This window comes from Ictidomys tridecemlineatus, chromosome 4 (assembly GCF_052094955.1).
Source record: "Ictidomys tridecemlineatus isolate mIctTri1 chromosome 4, mIctTri1.hap1, whole genome shotgun sequence".
NCBI classification, from domain to species: domain Eukaryota; kingdom Metazoa; phylum Chordata; class Mammalia; order Rodentia; family Sciuridae; genus Ictidomys; species Ictidomys tridecemlineatus.
This window is the reverse complement of record NC_135480.1, coordinates 49,985,398-50,003,243: the sequence shown is the minus strand read 5'-3', so window position 1 is coordinate 50,003,243 and position 17,846 is coordinate 49,985,398. Positions and strand designations below refer to the sequence as shown.

Genomic DNA, 17,846 nt, shown 5'->3' with positions numbered 1-17,846 from the left:
CCTTGGAAAGAAGTGCCAGAAAGGCTCTGGGAATGAGAGTGAAACATTCAGAACCATTTCTGTGGAGGGGAGCTCTGGTCCCTGTGAAGACTGGCAGGGGAAATTTATTGAGCATCTACTGTGTGCTGGAACCAGAGAGAGACCAGGAACCTTGGCCCTGTGAGGAGAGGCCAGGCCTCCCCTGAAGGAGTTTTGTGGCCAGAGGTGGTTGGGGCTTTTCCTAGCCCACCGACTGGCTTCTGTTCGGACCATCCCTGCTGTCTCCAGCCCCAGCTGAATCCTGTGCTTGGCCTTGCTCAGCAGTTCTTGGCAGGTCCTGTGTTGGCAACCTCCTCCACTTCCCACTGAGGTGGTTCCCACCCTCACCCCAGCCTCTTGCTCTTAGCAGAGGGTCCCTCTCCTGCACTCTGGGGAAGAGCGGCCACTGATGCCACACCCTGCTCTAGCCCCTGTGCCTCCTCCTGCCTGCTCACCTGTTCCTTGCTTGCACCTGCAGTCAGAGGTAGACCTGGATATCTCCTCTCAGACCGCAACCCCGCCTTGGCTCCCTCCCCTCCTTTTACCTGCTCCTCCCACAGGCCTTCCTGCTCCTCATGTCTCACTGAGCCTCCAGGCCTCTGTGTGTGCCCCAGGACCATCTTGACCTCAGAATGTCCATTCTGGAAAGAGGAGGTGTGGGCTCTTGCACCCTTCATTCCCACCTTCCCCCATGACAGCCCGATCTCTCCCCACCACCCAAGTCTGCAGAAGCCTCCTGCCCCCAACTTCCCTGACCTCCTGTGAGATTTGATATTCTTGGTTCCACCTCTCTTAGCTTCCAGGACCCCAGCTCAGGCCCTGTTCTCCACCACCACCCCCTACAACCACCGTGCCCAGCTCCATTCTTCTTACCTGTGTTTCCCCCATGAGAGAGTGTGTCCCCACCTCCCATGCTGAGCCTGGCACCTGACGCATGGTAGATGCTCAGCAAATATTAAATGAGCTCAACCTGTGACATACAGAGAGGCCCGTGGAGAGTTTAGAACTGCTCACTCTGTGGAAGAATACCTGGAGGGATGCCCATCTGAACAGAATGGTGGGAGTCAAAATAGGGAAATGAGGTTCTACTCATTGGGAGAATTTTGAGAGTAAACAGGAAGTGGAGAACCTGACCCTTACTTACCCTTGGAGGGCAAAGAGCTGGGGCACAGCCTCCCCACCATGAGCCGCTGGATCACTGTCCTCCCTGGTTGCTCTTCGCTCTCTGTGGGCTCCTCTTTCCATCTTTACCTTACCAAGCCCAGAGCCCAGCTCAGGAAGGAGGCAGGAGAGACGAACCCCGCTCCCTAGGACGTCACCCAGCGCTAGAGCAGGAACTTTGAATCCTGACAGATCCAGGCCCACCTTCTAGTTCTGCTCCTGTGTGACCTCAAGCAAGTCACTTAACCTCAGTTTCTCATAGATAAAAATGAGAATAATGATTGTACTAAAGGGCTGCTGTAAAATACAGAGTGTCTGTCGCCAAAATCAGTGCTCGGGGATGATCATGGTGGGTGTATTGCCACACCCTGATCCCTGAGCAGTGATTGTGCAGTGTTCTGCACACAGGAGGTGCTAATGACGGTTCTTCTCCGCCTCTGTCTTCCTCACAGGTATTCGTCAACTGCAGCTCATCCTATTCAAGGTGGCCCTGATGCTGGGAGTTGAAATCCATGTGAACGTGGAGTTCGTGAAGGTTCTGGAGCCTCCTGAAGATCAGGAAAATCAAAGTACAGTGCAGTTTTCCTTTTCCGTCTCCAAGTCAGATATTGCAAACCAGAAGCGACACTTGCAGCTGTCAGAGGGTGCTTCTGTGAGAGTTATTTTTATTGAGAGCTGTCTGGCACACTTCCAGCCAGGGATAGTTTACCTTTTTTGACCATCGCTATTGCTCCTACCCTCCAGGGAGGAGGAGGGTAGGATTATTATTAAGCCATCAAACCTATAATTTGGTGGCCTTGTCCTTAGGAGATGCTATTTTGACAAATTGAGTCCAGTCGATAGCAAGAAAGAAGACATAGATTTGGTGGTTGGTGAAGTTCATTCACATGCACTCCAAGTTATGCATGAGAGTTCACACCAAGTTATGCATGAGAGTTCACACGTAGGTGTGTGGATGCACCTGTTGGACCCACAAGGTATTTCAAAATCTAGTACAGAAAGTGAGGCTTCTAGAACAACTATGAGATAAAGGTTCAGTGTATTTCTCAGTCAATTTTTTTAGTTATACATGGACACAGCACCTTTTTTTTTTAAATTTACTTTTATGTGGTGCTGAGGATTGAACCCAGTGCTTCACACATTCTACTGCTCAGCCATACTCCAGCCGCCATCAATAATATTTTTAATCATATTGAGGTTTAACTTATAAGCCATTAAATTCACCCATATAGATATACCCTATTTAGTAACATTTCTCTTGCTCCTTTTAGTATGCTTATTTAAGTTCAGATCCCTTAGACTCACTGAGGTCAGAGAGGTTGTTCATGAAGCCTCTGCATCTTTCTTACTGTCAACATCTTCTACTGCCCAGGAGGGGCTAAGAGTTCTGAGCCAGGTGCTGTTGGAAACCTCCAGTTTCCTGCTTGGGGTATACCTCGTTTCTCCTTCCCTCTGCCCAGCATTTGTGAGAATTTAAGGGGGCCCTTTGTTGGCTTTTCTAGCGGGACACTATTTATTACCTGGCACTCAGGGATGTGTGCTCCTGACTGGCATCTCTACTAGACACACAGGCTGTCCCTGAAAATGTTTTTTTTTCCCAAGGCAGCGAACTCCACAACAGAACATTTTGAGCATGAAGTAGAAATGCAAATTGTTTTTGTTCTCATTCTTTTGGGTCCGTTGAGCATTAAGAAGGTACTGAGTAATGTGAGGGAATGTGAAGAGAACACAGCAGAATCTAGTGAGAAAAATACTGTGCACGGGGGACTAGTTTGGGAATCATTTGGGATAAACTTCCAGTGAAGGCCAGTGAAACTAGGCATGGAGCTGCGTTGCTGGTTTACTTTGTCCCGGGCTGCACTGACACTAAAGCCAGCAGATGCCAAGTAGAACGTGACCGTGGGCTGCCTTGTCCCTTCCCCTGAAGGCTCTGCCTGGGCAGCATGGTCCATTTCTCATGGCCAACACACAGAGCTGTCATCACCTTCCTCCCACTGCTCCCTGTCGCTCATCTCCCCTTTGTGTCCTGCAGAAATTGGCTGGCGGGCAGAATTCCTGCCTGCAGACCACGCCCTGTCGGAGTTCGAATTTGACGTCATCATTGGTGCTGATGGCCGTAGGAACACCCTGGAAGGTGAAGGCTCTTCCTCTTGGGATGGGGGTGGGGAGAGTGGGAGGGATTGGAGACAGTGGGTGAATGGCAGGTGCCAAAGCTGGGGGAGCTTCTCAGAGGGCAGGTGTCCCATCCTGCCTGAGGTAGGTGGGCAGGGCTCCAAGAGGCTGGGAGTGAGAGGGCAACCATTTCATGCTCTCTGGACCTTGGTTTTCCCAGCTCTAAACTGAGGGTAGCAGAACCCATTCAGAGCACTGTGCTGAGGATTGGAGACTCACCTATTCTGCGATTATTCTGCGATTCCCAGACTCACTGATATGTAAAAATGCGTTATAAAGGTTAAGTGCTGTGGGAAAAATCAACTTGCATTTATTGAGCACCTCCTGATGTGCAAGCCAGGGTGCCGAGCACTTTAATAAGTACTTCATCTGGGACAAACACTTCATGCGGTTAATGGTGTTTGTTCACATTCAAGTGCTCTGCTAACGGAAGGAGGTAGAGAAAGAGTCTCCCCCTCCTCTTTCCACAACACTTAAGCACACCCACTGCTGGGTAGTTAGATAAGGTCTGCCAAACTGTCACCGTACAAAACCGTTCTTCGCTGGGTCCTAGAGTTGGATGTACAGTGTGCTTTCCTGGGGTGAGATCCAGTTTGGGTGAGAGAGAAACCCTAATAGTAGGAGATGCAGCAGTCACGTCCATCCCAGACCCCGAATCAATTAGGCTACTGGGTGTCCTGATTTATAGTAGCAGTACTGATTGAAAACCACAGGTCATAACGAATACGGCCCCCCATGGCATCTCTTAGACTAGGGACAACACTGCTTTTTGAGCTTGCCCCCCTTGAGGGCCACAAGTTGCCAGTGTCTGATGGGGAGGGCACCCCCTGAGCACAGGACACATATTTCAGAATGTCTAGTCCTTCTGGTTCAGGCCCTTCCCTGGGTGATCTTGACCACCACCGCCACCTTCTGATGTCACTTCTGTTCCCTCACAGTCACTACCCAATATCTGACAGGACATCTTAGGCAATTCTAGCTCCCAATCTGGATGTGGTACTCTGGATTTCCTATGTTTCCTGTAACTTTGACAAAGGTCTAATGAGGAACAACTTGAAGGAGAGGTTCCAAGTAGAAACCCAAGGTTTCTGTCAGAGGAATTTTGGGCAGAGGGTTGGGCACCAGCATGAGGCCGGAGTACATGGTGAGAGGATGTGCAGGGAATTCCCAAGGTGATGCTGGGGCAGGTCTGTGTCTGTGTGACTAGGGTCTTAGTCTGTTTTCTGGTGCTATTATAGAATATATGAGTCTGGGAAATTTATTAAACATAGAGGTTTATTTAGCTCATGATTCTGGAAGCTGAAAGACCAAGAGCCTGGCACCAGAGTCTGGCAAGGGCTCTCGTGCCACATCCTAACATGACAGGGGGCATCCCATGGCAAGACAGAACCAGCTGACCAAGAGAGCTCCCAGGATGGCCTGTCAATGCACAAATTCTTGCACAAATGAATCCAATCTTGAAGGCAGAGCCTTTTGACACAATCGCTTCCCTAAGGCCCCTCTCCAGCTACTGTGACATATAAATGGGGGGATTCAGCTTCCAACACAGGAATGCAGGGGACACATTCAAACCATAGCTACTGGGCCCTGGAATCAAGCAGCTAAGCAGCCTATCTGGGGTGGGAGTGGGAGGATTCAGGACTACAGGAAAACTAGACAGAAAAGGAAGAGGAGGAGAAGGTTCCACACCACCTGCTGTGATCCCACATTACCACCTTTCAACACAAGTTTTCCTGTAAACCATTGAGAACCAAGACCCCTAAGGATGTAGTCCTATGTAGTCCTACACAGTCAATGTACTATACATTTCAAGAGAGCTACAAGAGTGAATGTTGAATGGCCTCCGCCTAAAGAAATAATGAAGGTTTGAGGAGATGAGCTAATTACCCTGATTTGATTATTGCTTATTACATATATATGTATCAAGTATCACATTGTATGCCATAAGCATGCACAATTATCTTGTGTCAATTTAAACAAGAAATAAAAATTTAAGAAGAACCATAAGGAATTAGAGTACTAAGTTAATTTGTGTTCATAATATATTTATTGGATGTGTACTAAGTGCCTGTCACCGGGAATTAGTATATTAGTTTCCCACGGCTGCTCTAAGGAAGTGCCACAAACTGACCTAGTTCTGGAGGCTGGAAGTCCACAACCAAGTTGCCCTCAGGGTTAATTCCTTTTGAGGGCTGTGGGAAGAATGGGTCCCCTGCCCCTCTCCTGGCTGCTGGTGTTTGCTGCAGTCTTGGTATCCCTTGGGTTATGATCTTTATCTTCACAGGATGGTCTGTCTCCCCCTGGGCACCTGTGTGTCCTTCTTTCCCCTGTCTATGAGAACGTCAATCATATTGGAGTAGGGGGCTCTTCTGTAGAAGGGTGAGCTCTGGGAATAGTTCCCTGCTGGGGAAGATCATTTGGGCCATTGCCAAGCCTAAGGTGTTGGTTTAGGGAAGGACAGAGTCCCACTGACTTTGCAAGCCTCTCATGACATGTTGTTTCCTCTTGGGAGCAAACCTGCCATTTCTGCGGGCTCCTGTCCTCCAGAGGCCTAGAGGCCTGGTTTCGCTGGCCCATGGGCACTGAGGAGGACTCTCTCCGTGATGGTTTTCAGTGTTCGTGCCCAACCCAGAAGACTGACTCCGCTGTCTCCTTCCCCTCCCAGGGTTCAGGAGAAAGGAGTTCCGGGGGAAGCTGGCTATTGCCATCACTGCCAACTTCATAAACAGAAACAGCACAGCGGAGGCCAAGGTGGAAGAGATCAGCGGCGTGGCCTTCATCTTCAACCAGAAATTTTTTCAGGACCTGAAAGAAGAAACAGGTGAGACCTTCTCCTCTGTCCCAGCTAGCTCTTGTCCATATTTTCTAGGGTATCTAGAGGGGCACGGTGGCTTCACGGGCTCCAGGGACTGGGAGACTCAAACTGAGAGTGTGAAAGCAGAGATTTCTCCTTATGGTAATAAGTGGGCAGCGTTCCTTCAAGGGGTTCTTGATGGAACATTCTGGATGTTTTACCTGAAAATGGATAACAAAGCACTAACTCTGTCGACATTTACCGAGTGCCTGCAGTGTGCCAGTGCTCCGTATTGTAGAGCAAGGTCAAAGTCGGCATGATCCTCCCCCACCCCGACATAGACCATCAAGGATCCACATAAAATGCCCTAATGCAAGATGGTCAGCGCTGCACCCGGGCCAGTGTGAGACTCAGGGGTGCTCTGGGAGCCAGGAACCTGCAGGTAGTACCTAAAGAAGCACATGTGCTGCACGCCAGCTGTCACACTCCAAGGGATGTCCAGGGATGCCACTCACTGGCAGCATTTGACATCCAGCCACGGGCCTGGAGAACAGAGGCGCTGATTCACTCACTCAGTGGCCGCTACGTGCCAGATACTGCTTTGGGGCCTGAGTTAGACCAATGAAGGAGACCAAATCCCTCCCTCCCAGGACCTATATTCGTGCTATGGAGGGAGATAATCAATAAACAGATAAAGTGACAGGTCGGGCAGCCGTAAGGATGGTGGAGAAAACAAAGTGAGGGGAAAGCAAGGGATGAACCACCTGTTCCCAATTAAATAAATTCCAGATTTTTTCTTTTTTTGGGGGCGGGTGGTAAGTACTAGGGATTGAACCCAGGGATGCTTAGCCACTGAGCCACATCCCCAGTCATTCATATATATATATATATATATATATATATTTTTTTTTTTTTCTTCAGACAGGGACTTGCTAAATTACTTGGGGCCTCACTAAGTTGCTGAGGCTGTTTTTGAACTTGCAGGTCCTCCTGCCTCAGCCTCCTGAGTCACTGAGGTTACAGGTGTGTGCTACCACATCCAGCTTTCTTTCTTTCTTTTTTTTTTTTTTTGAGAGAGAGAGAGAGAGAGAGAGAGAGAGAGAGAGAGAGAGAATTTTTTAATATTTATCTATTTTCTTTAGCTTTTAGCAGACACAACACCTTTTTTTGTATGTGGTGCTGAGGATCGAACCCAGCGCTGCGTGCATGCCAGGCAAGCACGCTACCGCTTGAGCCACATCTTGCTTTTTTTTTAAGTTGACTAACAATGTGTATTTTCCCTTCAAAAGGCAGTGTGATAACAATGTTAAATACTATCTTCTGCTGGAGGTAAACCATGTGCTTTTTGACCCCCGGTACAGCACCTTCACTGCTTTTCTGCTTTTCTCACTCAGAGTCACATTTAAGATATCGCCCATATTTCTCATTCAATGTCACATTTTCAACATAGTCCTCCTGACGGTCAGTTTTGAGGGCAGTGGAACATCTCACCAAGGAGGTGTCACTGCTTTTAAGCCCCAGATTAGCAAACCATGGCTGGCCACATGTTTTTATATTGTCTTTGAGCAAAGAACGACTTTGTATTTTGAAAGTTGCTAAAGAAAAAAAATCACAAGTATACTATTTTTTGATGCATGAAAATTACATGAAATTTAAGTTTTGATGTCCCTAAGTAAAAGTTGGTGACAACACAACCGTGCCTGTTCCATGAGTTCTTACAACAGGGACCATATGGATCACACAGTCAAAAATGTTTACCATTGGGCCCTTTGAAAAATATTTGCTGACCTCTGATTTAAACCTTTCACGATTTACTGTTGCAGATAAGACTGTTTCTGTTGAATCTATCTTTAAACTTATTTTCTAGGAATGAGATTAATTTTGGAACCAGACTGCCTTTCACTGTTCACAATGAAATGCATCCAGTGACTCTTTGAGTTTCCCCACCGTTGCATAACTTTATTGAGTTTTAATATTTCCTTCCAGCATTTGCATCCTTTTGGGTTATTTAACAATTCTCCAACACTTCCTTTCCCTCAAAGCCAAGAAAACAGATATTTAAACCACCAAGTAATAAATTCTGACGGGACATTGAATGTTTCAATGTGCTTCCTTTAAACTTTGCTGAGGTTCTCGCCTTGGGCCGTTGTTTCACAAAGTGCCCTCACACAGTGACAGGGACACTTCCTCTGGTTCTTTTGGGGGTCCTCTGCATTCATGGCTGTTCCCTACTGCACTGTAGCAAAGGTCCCTGCAGTTGCCCAGCCCAACTCCCTTGTGTGGCATGCTGATGGGTCTCCAGGTGTCTGTTCCTTCCTCTCCCTTTAAATAAACTAGTGCAGTGGTTCTCCCACTCAAGTATGCATCAGAATCACCCCGACAGCTTGTTAAAACCCTGGGTGCTGGCCCAATCCCCAGAGTTTCTGATGCAGTAGGTCATGGATAATCTGCTGATAAACTGTGTTTTTAGGGACCACACTTTGAGAACAACTGACTAAGCTCTCATTTCTCAATGTGGTTTTTGCAGAAACCCAAAGTGCAAAAAAAATATACACCAGGCCTCTAATCTGAGTTGTTCCTACTGCCACACCTGGGTTTTCACTTACAAGGAAGGAAATGGTAGGAGCATCCCTTAGTGTAGCCTGAGGAGAATTTCCACAGCTCTGGCCACATGGAGGGCACAGTGGATAGTGCTCAGAGCCATACAGGCTCGGATTCAAATCATTGCTGTTTAGCTTCCATGGCCAGGTCCACCAGTTTCTGTAACATCTTACTCAGCTCCACCCTAGAAATACTGGCTCACAACCCGTGTGCATATTGTGAATTAAAACAACAACAACAACAATGTCCTTCTGTGATTATAAATGCTAGCTGTAAAACTCAGGTAACTTTGGGTTCTCTCTTATCTTCTCAGCCTTGTGTCTTAAACTCAGTCTTGCACGAAGATTCTGCAGATAAATAATGAGCCCTGCCATAAATTGCTGTGAACATACTTTATATCCAGAGATGCAAAAAAAAATTGTGCTCTATATGTGTAATAAGGATTGTAATCCATTCCACTGTGTCGTGTATTTAAAAAAATAATAAAATCAATTAAAAAATACACCTGCACAGGGTAAAGGCCATCCTTGGTGGCCATGGCAAATTAAGGATGGGTATCAGTAGAAACCAACCCTGAGATCTCTTAAGTCTAGGATCTTGGACTTATAGCCTTAGAATGGTATGAAAATAAATTTTCTTGTTTACATAAAAAATAATAATAATAATAATGAGACCTGCAATGAGGCAAAACACAGTTCCCGGCACTCAGCCGGCTTTGGGGAAGTAACCTGGGTCTGAACACTTCTCTTTTCAGGGATCGATCTTGAGAACATTGTTTACTACAAGGACAGCACCCACTATTTTGTCATGACTGCCAAGAAGCAGAGCCTGCTGGACAAAGGTGTCATCATTAATGTATGTACCTTGGCTCATTTCTCACCTGCCTTTCCCTTTGTGACCTGGGCTGGCAGCACCAGCAGGTGTGGGAGAAGACATTCTCCTGCCAGGAACTGAGCACAGGGAGGAGACAGAAGGGGCCTCCCACTTCCCCCATTCCTCGCCCTTCTCCTTGTATGAGTGCTGGGTAAAGGAGCCATGCCCAGGCCTGGAGAGAGGCTTCTGCAGAGCTGTGTGCTGGTGTTAGTGTGGATCAGCCAAGTCTTCACTAGAAGGTCACATGGAGACAGATGGGGGCTGATTGTCCTGGTAGAACACAGAGATGCTTTCACTTGAAAATTTCATGCTGTGTCCCCTTGTTGTGGAACGGGGGAAAGCTCACTATTTGCCACATACTAACTCATAATCAACTGTTCATTTTTTATTTTCTGAAACTCAGTCATCCTGTCTACAAAATAGGAATGATTTCTATCGGAAAGGGTTCTTGAGTGGAGTGTGTGTGTGTTTCAATGTATACATTCATACGTGTACACATACATACGCACACACATGGAGCGCCTGGCATGTGATGGGTTTGCAGATTCCCTCCATAACTTCTCAAACTTGTTTGGACACCCACTTTTTTTGTCCTGCTGGCTTCCTGGCTTCTGCTTTGTGGCTTTGCATCTTCAAGGAACAAGGTTGGAGGGAAGAGGCATATGGAGTGGTGGGCCCTGGACTTGTAGCTCCTCTGGTCAGGTTTTAGCCTTCCCAGAGCCCCTGTTCTCACCTGCACCGCCACCACTGCATGCTCAAGATAAGCATCGTGCAGCCCCAGGTCAGCCTGCTCCCCGATGCTGGCCTACAGCCCAAGCAGCATGGTGACTATTCATTGCTGCTTGTCAGAGAAGAATGTGCCTCTCTTCTCGCCAGCCTGTGCTGGCAGCCGGCCGGGTGGCATTTGTAACCCAGCCCTCCCCTGGGTCTCCTCCACATTGGCTCAGGCCTTTGCTGAGAGCCTGGGTTGTGGATGGAGGCTGCAGATGGGGGCTGCCGGGTGAGGCTGGCTGAGCACACCCTCAGAGGTGCGAGCGCTGGGCTTCAACAGCTGGTGTCCATTGCCCAGGGGTCGTTCTAGGGGTCGTTCTGCTGCCCTACAGCTGGCCCTCCTGAGGTTGCCCCCTGAGTGTCTGGCACTGGCTGTCAGAAGCAGTGCAGGGCAGGGCCAGCGTGTGGGGTGCAGGTGCAGTAGGCACCTTTGCCGGAGTGTGACTGGGGTATTGCGTTTCACTGTCCGAGTGCCCCACACTCCTGGGATGCTAAGGTCACCTTCAGGTCATCCCAGGGCATGTGTCCAGGCAATGACATGTTGCTCAAGGTGGCTAGATTCCTTGGCAGTCATCACAGCCCTTCCATGTTCCCATCTTGGGCTCTGTTTCATGGTGCAGGTTCCAGAGTATGATCTGCTCTGCTTGCACGGTGGCTTTGGGGAGCTGGGAGTGGATCCCAGGCCTGTGATGACCTCTCCAAGGCCTCTCCTCCCCCCGAGGACTCCTCAACCTCCTGAGATGGTGCCAAGGGCCTCAAGGGCCACAGCACAAACTCACATCTAGAAATCGGAGGCCATAGGCTGGACCTGGGAGAACAGGACTCTGCTTGGGATTGGGAGCTCTGGCCTGAGTTTCCGGTGTCTGGCCAACTCTACGGCGTGAGTGTGGCCCACCTACCCAGCCGCTCACGTTGGCATTCTTCTCTTGCCCCCAGAGAAGGGACAAGTCCTCCTCATTATCCTCTCCCTATGTAGGTCAGCATTGTCCTACAGGTGCCCCAGGTGCTGCATAAGTGTCTGTTGAATGACTGACTGCCCTCTGGACAAGAGATCTCCCTTACCTGGGTCCCTGTCTATTCCAGCTGATCCCTGGGCTTCCCTTCATGGTTCTTAAAGGGAGAGTAAAATTTCTCCTCTAGAAACCCTGCCTCTGGGCTCCCAGCTGTGTTGAGCTTTCTCTTACCCCAAGGAGTACACCCATCCCAGAGCCTCCCCGGGCCCCTCTTCCCTGGCCCATGCCCACTCAGGCTGTGGTCACCACAGGCAATTCTCACTACAGTGTGGCATGGGTCCCCATCTGGGCTGTCTCTGTGCTGCACCCTGCCTCCTGTGAAGGTTTGGGTGGGCCTTCCCCCCTTCTCTTCCATCCAGCTCAGCAATGGGGCAACTCTGCTTCCTATTGGATGCCTCACCCTTCACTCATTTTTGTGGCTTCCCTCCCCCACTGTCCCATCTCTCTAATTTAGCATCCAGTCTCCCTTCAGTCTTTCCTACAGGCCATGGAAAATCAGGCCCAAATGTGTCCTCCTGCCCCACTTTTACTGTATTTTAGAACAACCACCCCAGGCCTGCCCACTTCATCTAAAATCCTGTTCCCTGCCCTTCTGCCCTGATTTTCCTATTGTCCTTGTTCTTACCTCCTCTTGAGGGTTCTGCCTCCAACTCCCTTGCCCAGGACTCCCCTCAGCAGCATCAGGCAGTGGGGGCTCTGATTCAGGTCCAAGCCCAGGTCTGCACCCTCTGTCACGTCCCCACATTCCTGCTTGGGGTCTGCACCAGGCAGTATCTTCACTGTAGTGTGGCACCACGTGTAGCTCATGGTCCCCCTGAGGGGGCCCGGGCATGTTCTGAGGGGAAGTGTGCGTGTGCCCCCTCCATGCCATCCTCCTGCATCTCATCATCACTCCCTCCAGGGAGGCCAGTGAGCATGGGACCAGGAATAGGTGTCAAAAAAAAAAACAAAAAACACCCAACTAACTGCAACTCCATCTCAACACCAGGACCGACAAAGGACTCTCGGACCAGTGCTAGAAGCAATTGGGGAATGGTGGGGTATGAGTGTGGACATATTAGAAGTTCAACAAGGTGTTTGAAATGATGGCTCTTCTGAAAACGAAGACAGGAGGTCACTGTGGGTGCAGGTGAGGCTGAGCCTCTTGGGACCTGCAAAAGCTTGTGCCAGCACCTTGGGCAGGTAGAGGTTGTACCTCACCACATGCCACTTTTCGTGTCCCCATGAATTACTGGGGACAGGCATTCCCATCCATTTCCATCCACTTCTCACATACCTGGAGATTTCACATACTTAGTCTCATTCAGTCTTCATGTGGCTCCGTGTGGTAGATTCCATTACTCCCATTTTAGAATGAGAAAACAGAGGCTCAGCACCAAGTTAAACGACTTGCCCAATATAGTTAATGAACACAGAGGTGAAATTTGTCCCATTGCCCTTGCTGACTGCAAAGCCTGTGTCCATCCTATGGGCCACTTCTTCACCCTATGAGGCATATGAGATTTTTTTTTTCTTTTTCCTTTTTTTTTGCAGGGTGGGGGCCGGTACTCAGGATTGAACCCAGGGGCACTTAACCATTGAGCCATACCTCTAGAGCTTTTTTTTATATTTTACTTAGAGAGAGGGTCTCTGAGTTGCTTAGGGCCTCACTAAGTTGCTGAGGCTGGCTTTGAACTTGTAATCCTCCTGCCTCAGCCTCCCAAGCCACTGGGATTACAGGTGTGTTCCACCATGCCCGGCCATGTTTTCTGTGTCATCTTTGGAACGTGGCCTTTTAGTTTGCCACCTGATGGGCAGATTAGTCTCTGGGTCTGGTCTACACTGCTTTCTTCCTTCTCTGACGTCCTGTGGTGCACCACCAGGATGGTTGGACCTCCTCGTCCTCTAAGCTCAGGGTGCTCCACCCCACGCAGGGAAGTAGAATAATGAACACCCTAAGAGCAAAGCCAAGCCATGAGCAGCCCTCAGCCTCTCAGGAAAGGAGTATCTGATTCTGGAAAGAAAGTTTGAGTGTTATGCTGAGCACCCCCCCACCCCACCCCCGCTGTCTTTTTTGACTACTCAATGCAACGTATCTGGATCACATTAGCTTAGCGGAGTCCACTATTAAATCACACTTACTGACTTGCTCCTTTGTCTTTTAATTGTGTTAGAAGTTATCGCAAGAACCAGTCATGAGGAATGTGTTTCTTATTTGCTGTAAGACCATTATCAAGTACACTGCTCATTACATACAACTCTCGGTGCTGGCTGTCAAAATTCCTACGTGAGACAGATCTTTTAGAATTTAGTGCCAGGAAAAAATGACCTCCCCCGAGAAATAGCTATGCTTCCTTCTTTCTGATAAGGAAAGCCCTGTAACATATCACATTTCCCTTTTGCCTTGGATGCCAGGAAGCTCCAAGCCAAATTTGATGCTTAATCACAACCGTGTTAACCCTCACAGCTGGCTGATTGGCTTCCTCCCTATTCCCTCGGCCCTGGTTGTCTATTTCTGTTTTGATTAGCCTCACTGTGTAGGCCTAGGCCAAGTCCTTTTGCCTAGAGAGGATGTGACTCCTACCCTGCAGAGGGGCAGGCTGCTGCACTGTTCTGGTCTTCCCTAGGACTACATCGACACAGAGATGCTGCTGTGTGCTGAGAACGTGAACCAGGAAAACCTGCTCTCCTACGCCAGGGAAGCTGCAGACTTTGCCACCAACTACCAGCTGCCGTCCTTAGACTTTGCCATGAACCACTATGGGCAGCCCGATGTGGCCATGTTCGACTTCACCTCCATGTACGCATCCGAGAATGCAGCCTTGGTGCGTGAACGTCAGTCGCACCAGCTGCTGGTGGCCCTCGTGGGTGACAGCTTGCTCGAGGTAACGCTTGTGTGTGGAGCCCCTCATTCCTGCAAAGAGACAGATCCCTGCATTTAACTCCAGCTGGTAGCATCTGCTGTTGCACAGCTTTGGGAAGGACAGGCTCAGCCAGTGTCAGGACTCTGCCAGGGCCACCTGGCCCCAGGCCTGCCCTTTCACTGAATCCCAAAGAACCCTCCTGCCTACATGTGGGTGGGAGCACTTTCTCTCCCATCTCCAGATTTTTTTTTTTTTTTTTTTGGTTCTGGGAATTGAACCCAAGGGCAGTAACCACAGAGCCACATCCCCAGCCCTTTTATATTTTATTTAGACACAGGGTCTCACTAAGTTGCTTAGGGCCTCACTAAATTGCTGAGGCTGGCCTTGAACTCATGATCCTCCTGCCTCAGCCTCCCAAGCTGCTGGGATTAAAGGCATGCACCACCACGCCCAGCTAGGCTGACTTCTTTGTTGAAGTACAAAATTAGGCAGCCTGGTCTGGACCATTGGGCTGTCCTCAGAGCATGTGTATCGTGAGCCAGGCAAAGACTCCTCACTCATGTGGGTGGCCCTTTGTGACCTTTCAATGTGGAGATCTTTTTAGGGTGCAAGAGAAGCCTGGGAGCCCCAGTGTGGTTTCCCAGCCATGACTTCCCTGCTCAAACCTGCCAGTATCAGAATCCTTAGCTTGAATGGATGTTTTCAGAAGGGATCAAATTTTATCTTCATGTAAGCACGGATCAAACCACGTTTATGTGTTGATCCCAGGTACAGAGTCAGAGTCGGAACCATGCTTTAGGTGCTCATGACAAGTGCGCTGGGCTCAGCTTGGCTGAACTGGTCCTCACTCACCATTGTGCGTGGACACTCTCCTTGGCTCTGTATTTGAGCATCCAACACCCACCGTCCCAATGTCTCTCCCAGCCTTCCTTCCTGCCGTGCTCTGTGCTACACCCAAATCAGATGGGCTCTTCCTCCATCAGCCCCTGAGTTTTGTCCACACTGTTTCCAGAGGGATCATGATCAGACTCACTGCGTACGTGCAGCCCTTCCATGACGTGTCCTTCTCCCCGAGCCCTTGAGCAGTTTTGCTGGCTCATGTCCTAGCGCCCTTTGCAGTTGAGTTTGCGCTACCGCTCTCTGTAATTAGGGCGGCCTTGTACAGTCAGCAGGGCTGCTGCTCTGTCTCTCACTGTCCCACCATTGCCTTTCTCAGGCTGACAGTGGGATGGAAGCTGGCAGTCGTGAGAGTCAACCGGAATCTTGCATGTGTTCTCTTGCAGCCATTTTGGCCCATGGGCACAGGCTGCGCCCGTGGCTTCCTGGCAGCCTTTGACACAGCATGGATGGTGAAGAGCTGGGACCAGGGCACCCCTCCCCTGGAGCTGCTGGCAGAAAGGTGAGGTTTAGAGCAGAACTCCTAGCAGGGGGGTCAGGGGGTCAGAGGATCAGGCAGGAGACGGAGCAAGATTGGCTGTACCTGGGAACTCCGTCTCGTGTTCATTTGCCTTCCCATGTGTGGCCTGATTTAATCATCAAGGTCCCCAAGGACACTTTATCCATCATCATCTACCTCCTTCAGTGACTTTTCCTGGTGGCCAAGGTCTTAGGTCCTGGATGCCAAAGAAAAACCTTCATCTAGGGCAACCATAAACTTGGGGCTCTCTGACGTTGCTCATTCACCCAACACCCAGAGAGATTTACTTACAGGGCATCTTCCAGAACAGTGTTGGGGTTCTCTGACCTCCCTCTCCCACGGCTGAGATATTGGGCTTCCTCCCAGACCCTGGTGCTGGCCACGTGGCTGTGACAGCTGGTGAACTGGGAGAAGGCAGGGCTGGCAGGAAGACAGGCTGCTGGTGGTCTTGGGTGTGGACGTCTGTGGCCTTGGGGAACAGGCCACCACCGCAGGCAGCAGGGCTAAGTGGTGGTCACAGCTAAACCACAGGTCGCTGTGCATCCAGCCCTGAGTCCCAGCCTTCTCAGGGAGGAGGCCAGCATTCCTGCCACCCACACATCCCTTCCTCTTGGCCCCTTTGGCCCTCCTATGTGGCAGATCTCAAAACTGGGAGTGCCAGGCATTTCAGGGAAGAGTTACACACTCTCATCTGGAAGCCCTGGGAGAGGGGGATGGGAGAGGTGGGAGAAGGTGGGGACAAGTGCCTGAGGGGGCCAGAGTGATCCCTGACCTCTGGGTTCTGCCTGTCTTCAGAGAAAGTCTGTACCGGCTATTACCTCAAACCACCCCAGAGAACATCAACAAGAACTTTGAGCAGTACACATTGGACCCAGGGACTCGGTACCCAAACCTCAACTCCCACTGTGTCAGGCCCCATCAGGTAAGTCCATTCCTGGTCCCCGTCTGGGTCAGTCTGGGGAAGGGAGGAGAGGGTCTCATAAAAATCTTAGCACATTCCTGGGACTGAGGCCAATAAGGCCTCTTGGCCCAAGGGTGGAACCAGTTCTTCTCCCCACGGAGACACAGGAGAGCAATATAGACAGCATTTTTTTTCAAACCCACAGAAGAGAACTGGAAAAATGTACTGTGTGTATGCAAATTTATTCATGTATGTGCATATATTTACATGTGTTAATTTGTCACTGTGCACATGCAATACTGATCATGATTTTCTCAAATCATCTACCAGGCCAAATATCTTCTCTTCCTCACCACCCGGGATTCTGGAGTCCACTGTTCCCCCATTGATTCAGAGCCACACAACCCCCAACCTTTTCAGTCAATAGGACTAAGAATGGTGTGGATTTTTTAAATCAGCCAATTAGCCATGTTCACCTACCCCCCACCATTTGGGAGATAACTGAGGTCCCTGTCTAGGACTCAGGTGGCCTGGGTTCCCTTGCTAAAAATCCTGCCATTCATCAATGGAGGGAAGCAAGGGTGGGCAGGAAGTGAGCAGGGCTGGGCTGTGTGCAGAGGCCCCGAGATGGGGACTTGGGGGAGATGGTGGGCAAGCGTGCCGCCTCTTTTGCTCATAGGTGAAGCATCTGTACATCACCAAGGAGCTGGACAGCTACCCTCTCAAGAGAGCGGACTCAGTGAGGAGGTCCATCAGCCTCTCCAGGCGGGGTAAGCAGCCCTGACCAGGTCACCAGGATGGGCTTTGGGGGGAGGAGGAGACCTGCTCAGTGTCTATGGTGACAAACTGTGCCTCTGTCACCTGTGCTTGTGAGACCTTGGGCAGCTTCTTCATCAGGTGGACCAAGAGCAGGAGGGGCAGGACCATTGGAGAGTTAGGGTTCATGGGCATGGAACCCTTAGCACAGGAAGATGGCCTGGGGGATCATTTCATTTATTTTTCTTCCCTCAGTTCCAGCGTGGGGTCTTATCTCCCTAAGTGTCAAGCGCTTCATAGTTCTGATCTTCCCGGGCCTGACACAGTGCAGGGGCAGGTGCTTAATGCCAGGGGAAGGGTGATTCAGTGAGGAGCTTCCCCAGCATCCAGCTTCCCTCAGGTCCCTCCTGCCTAGAGACACTCGGCGGCCTCTGCCTGTCCAGCCTTGCTGCCTCTCCTTCACTAGGCAAACCCAGCCCTCCACAGACCCTGCGCCCTGCTGCCAATAGACTGTTGACTCTAATAA

At 49.9% G+C, this 17,846-nt stretch overlaps 1 protein-coding gene across 16 annotated transcripts in view; it reads left to right on the top strand.

The window, feature by feature from the left end:
- Positions 1 to 17,846, top strand: part of Mical2 (microtubule associated monooxygenase, calponin and LIM domain containing 2) — a 220,611-nt gene that overhangs the window by 91,446 nt on the left and 111,319 nt on the right. For all 16 annotated transcript variants that reach the window (XR_005733629.2, XM_078046477.1, XM_040284734.2 and 13 more), the window contains 8 exons: positions 1,632 to 1,748; positions 3,212 to 3,313; positions 6,017 to 6,172; positions 9,501 to 9,601; positions 14,010 to 14,267; positions 15,530 to 15,645; positions 16,459 to 16,585; positions 17,244 to 17,334. Coding sequence is in view for 15 of the 16 variants with exons in the window: in XM_078046477.1 (XP_077902603.1) it covers positions 1,632 to 1,748; positions 3,212 to 3,313; positions 6,017 to 6,172; positions 9,501 to 9,601; positions 14,010 to 14,267; positions 15,530 to 15,645; positions 16,459 to 16,585; positions 17,244 to 17,334 (1,068 nt within the window). In the remaining variant the exon portion in view is untranslated. The remainder of the gene's footprint in view (positions 1 to 1,631; positions 1,749 to 3,211; positions 3,314 to 6,016; positions 6,173 to 9,500; positions 9,602 to 14,009; positions 14,268 to 15,529; positions 15,646 to 16,458; positions 16,586 to 17,243; positions 17,335 to 17,846) is intronic.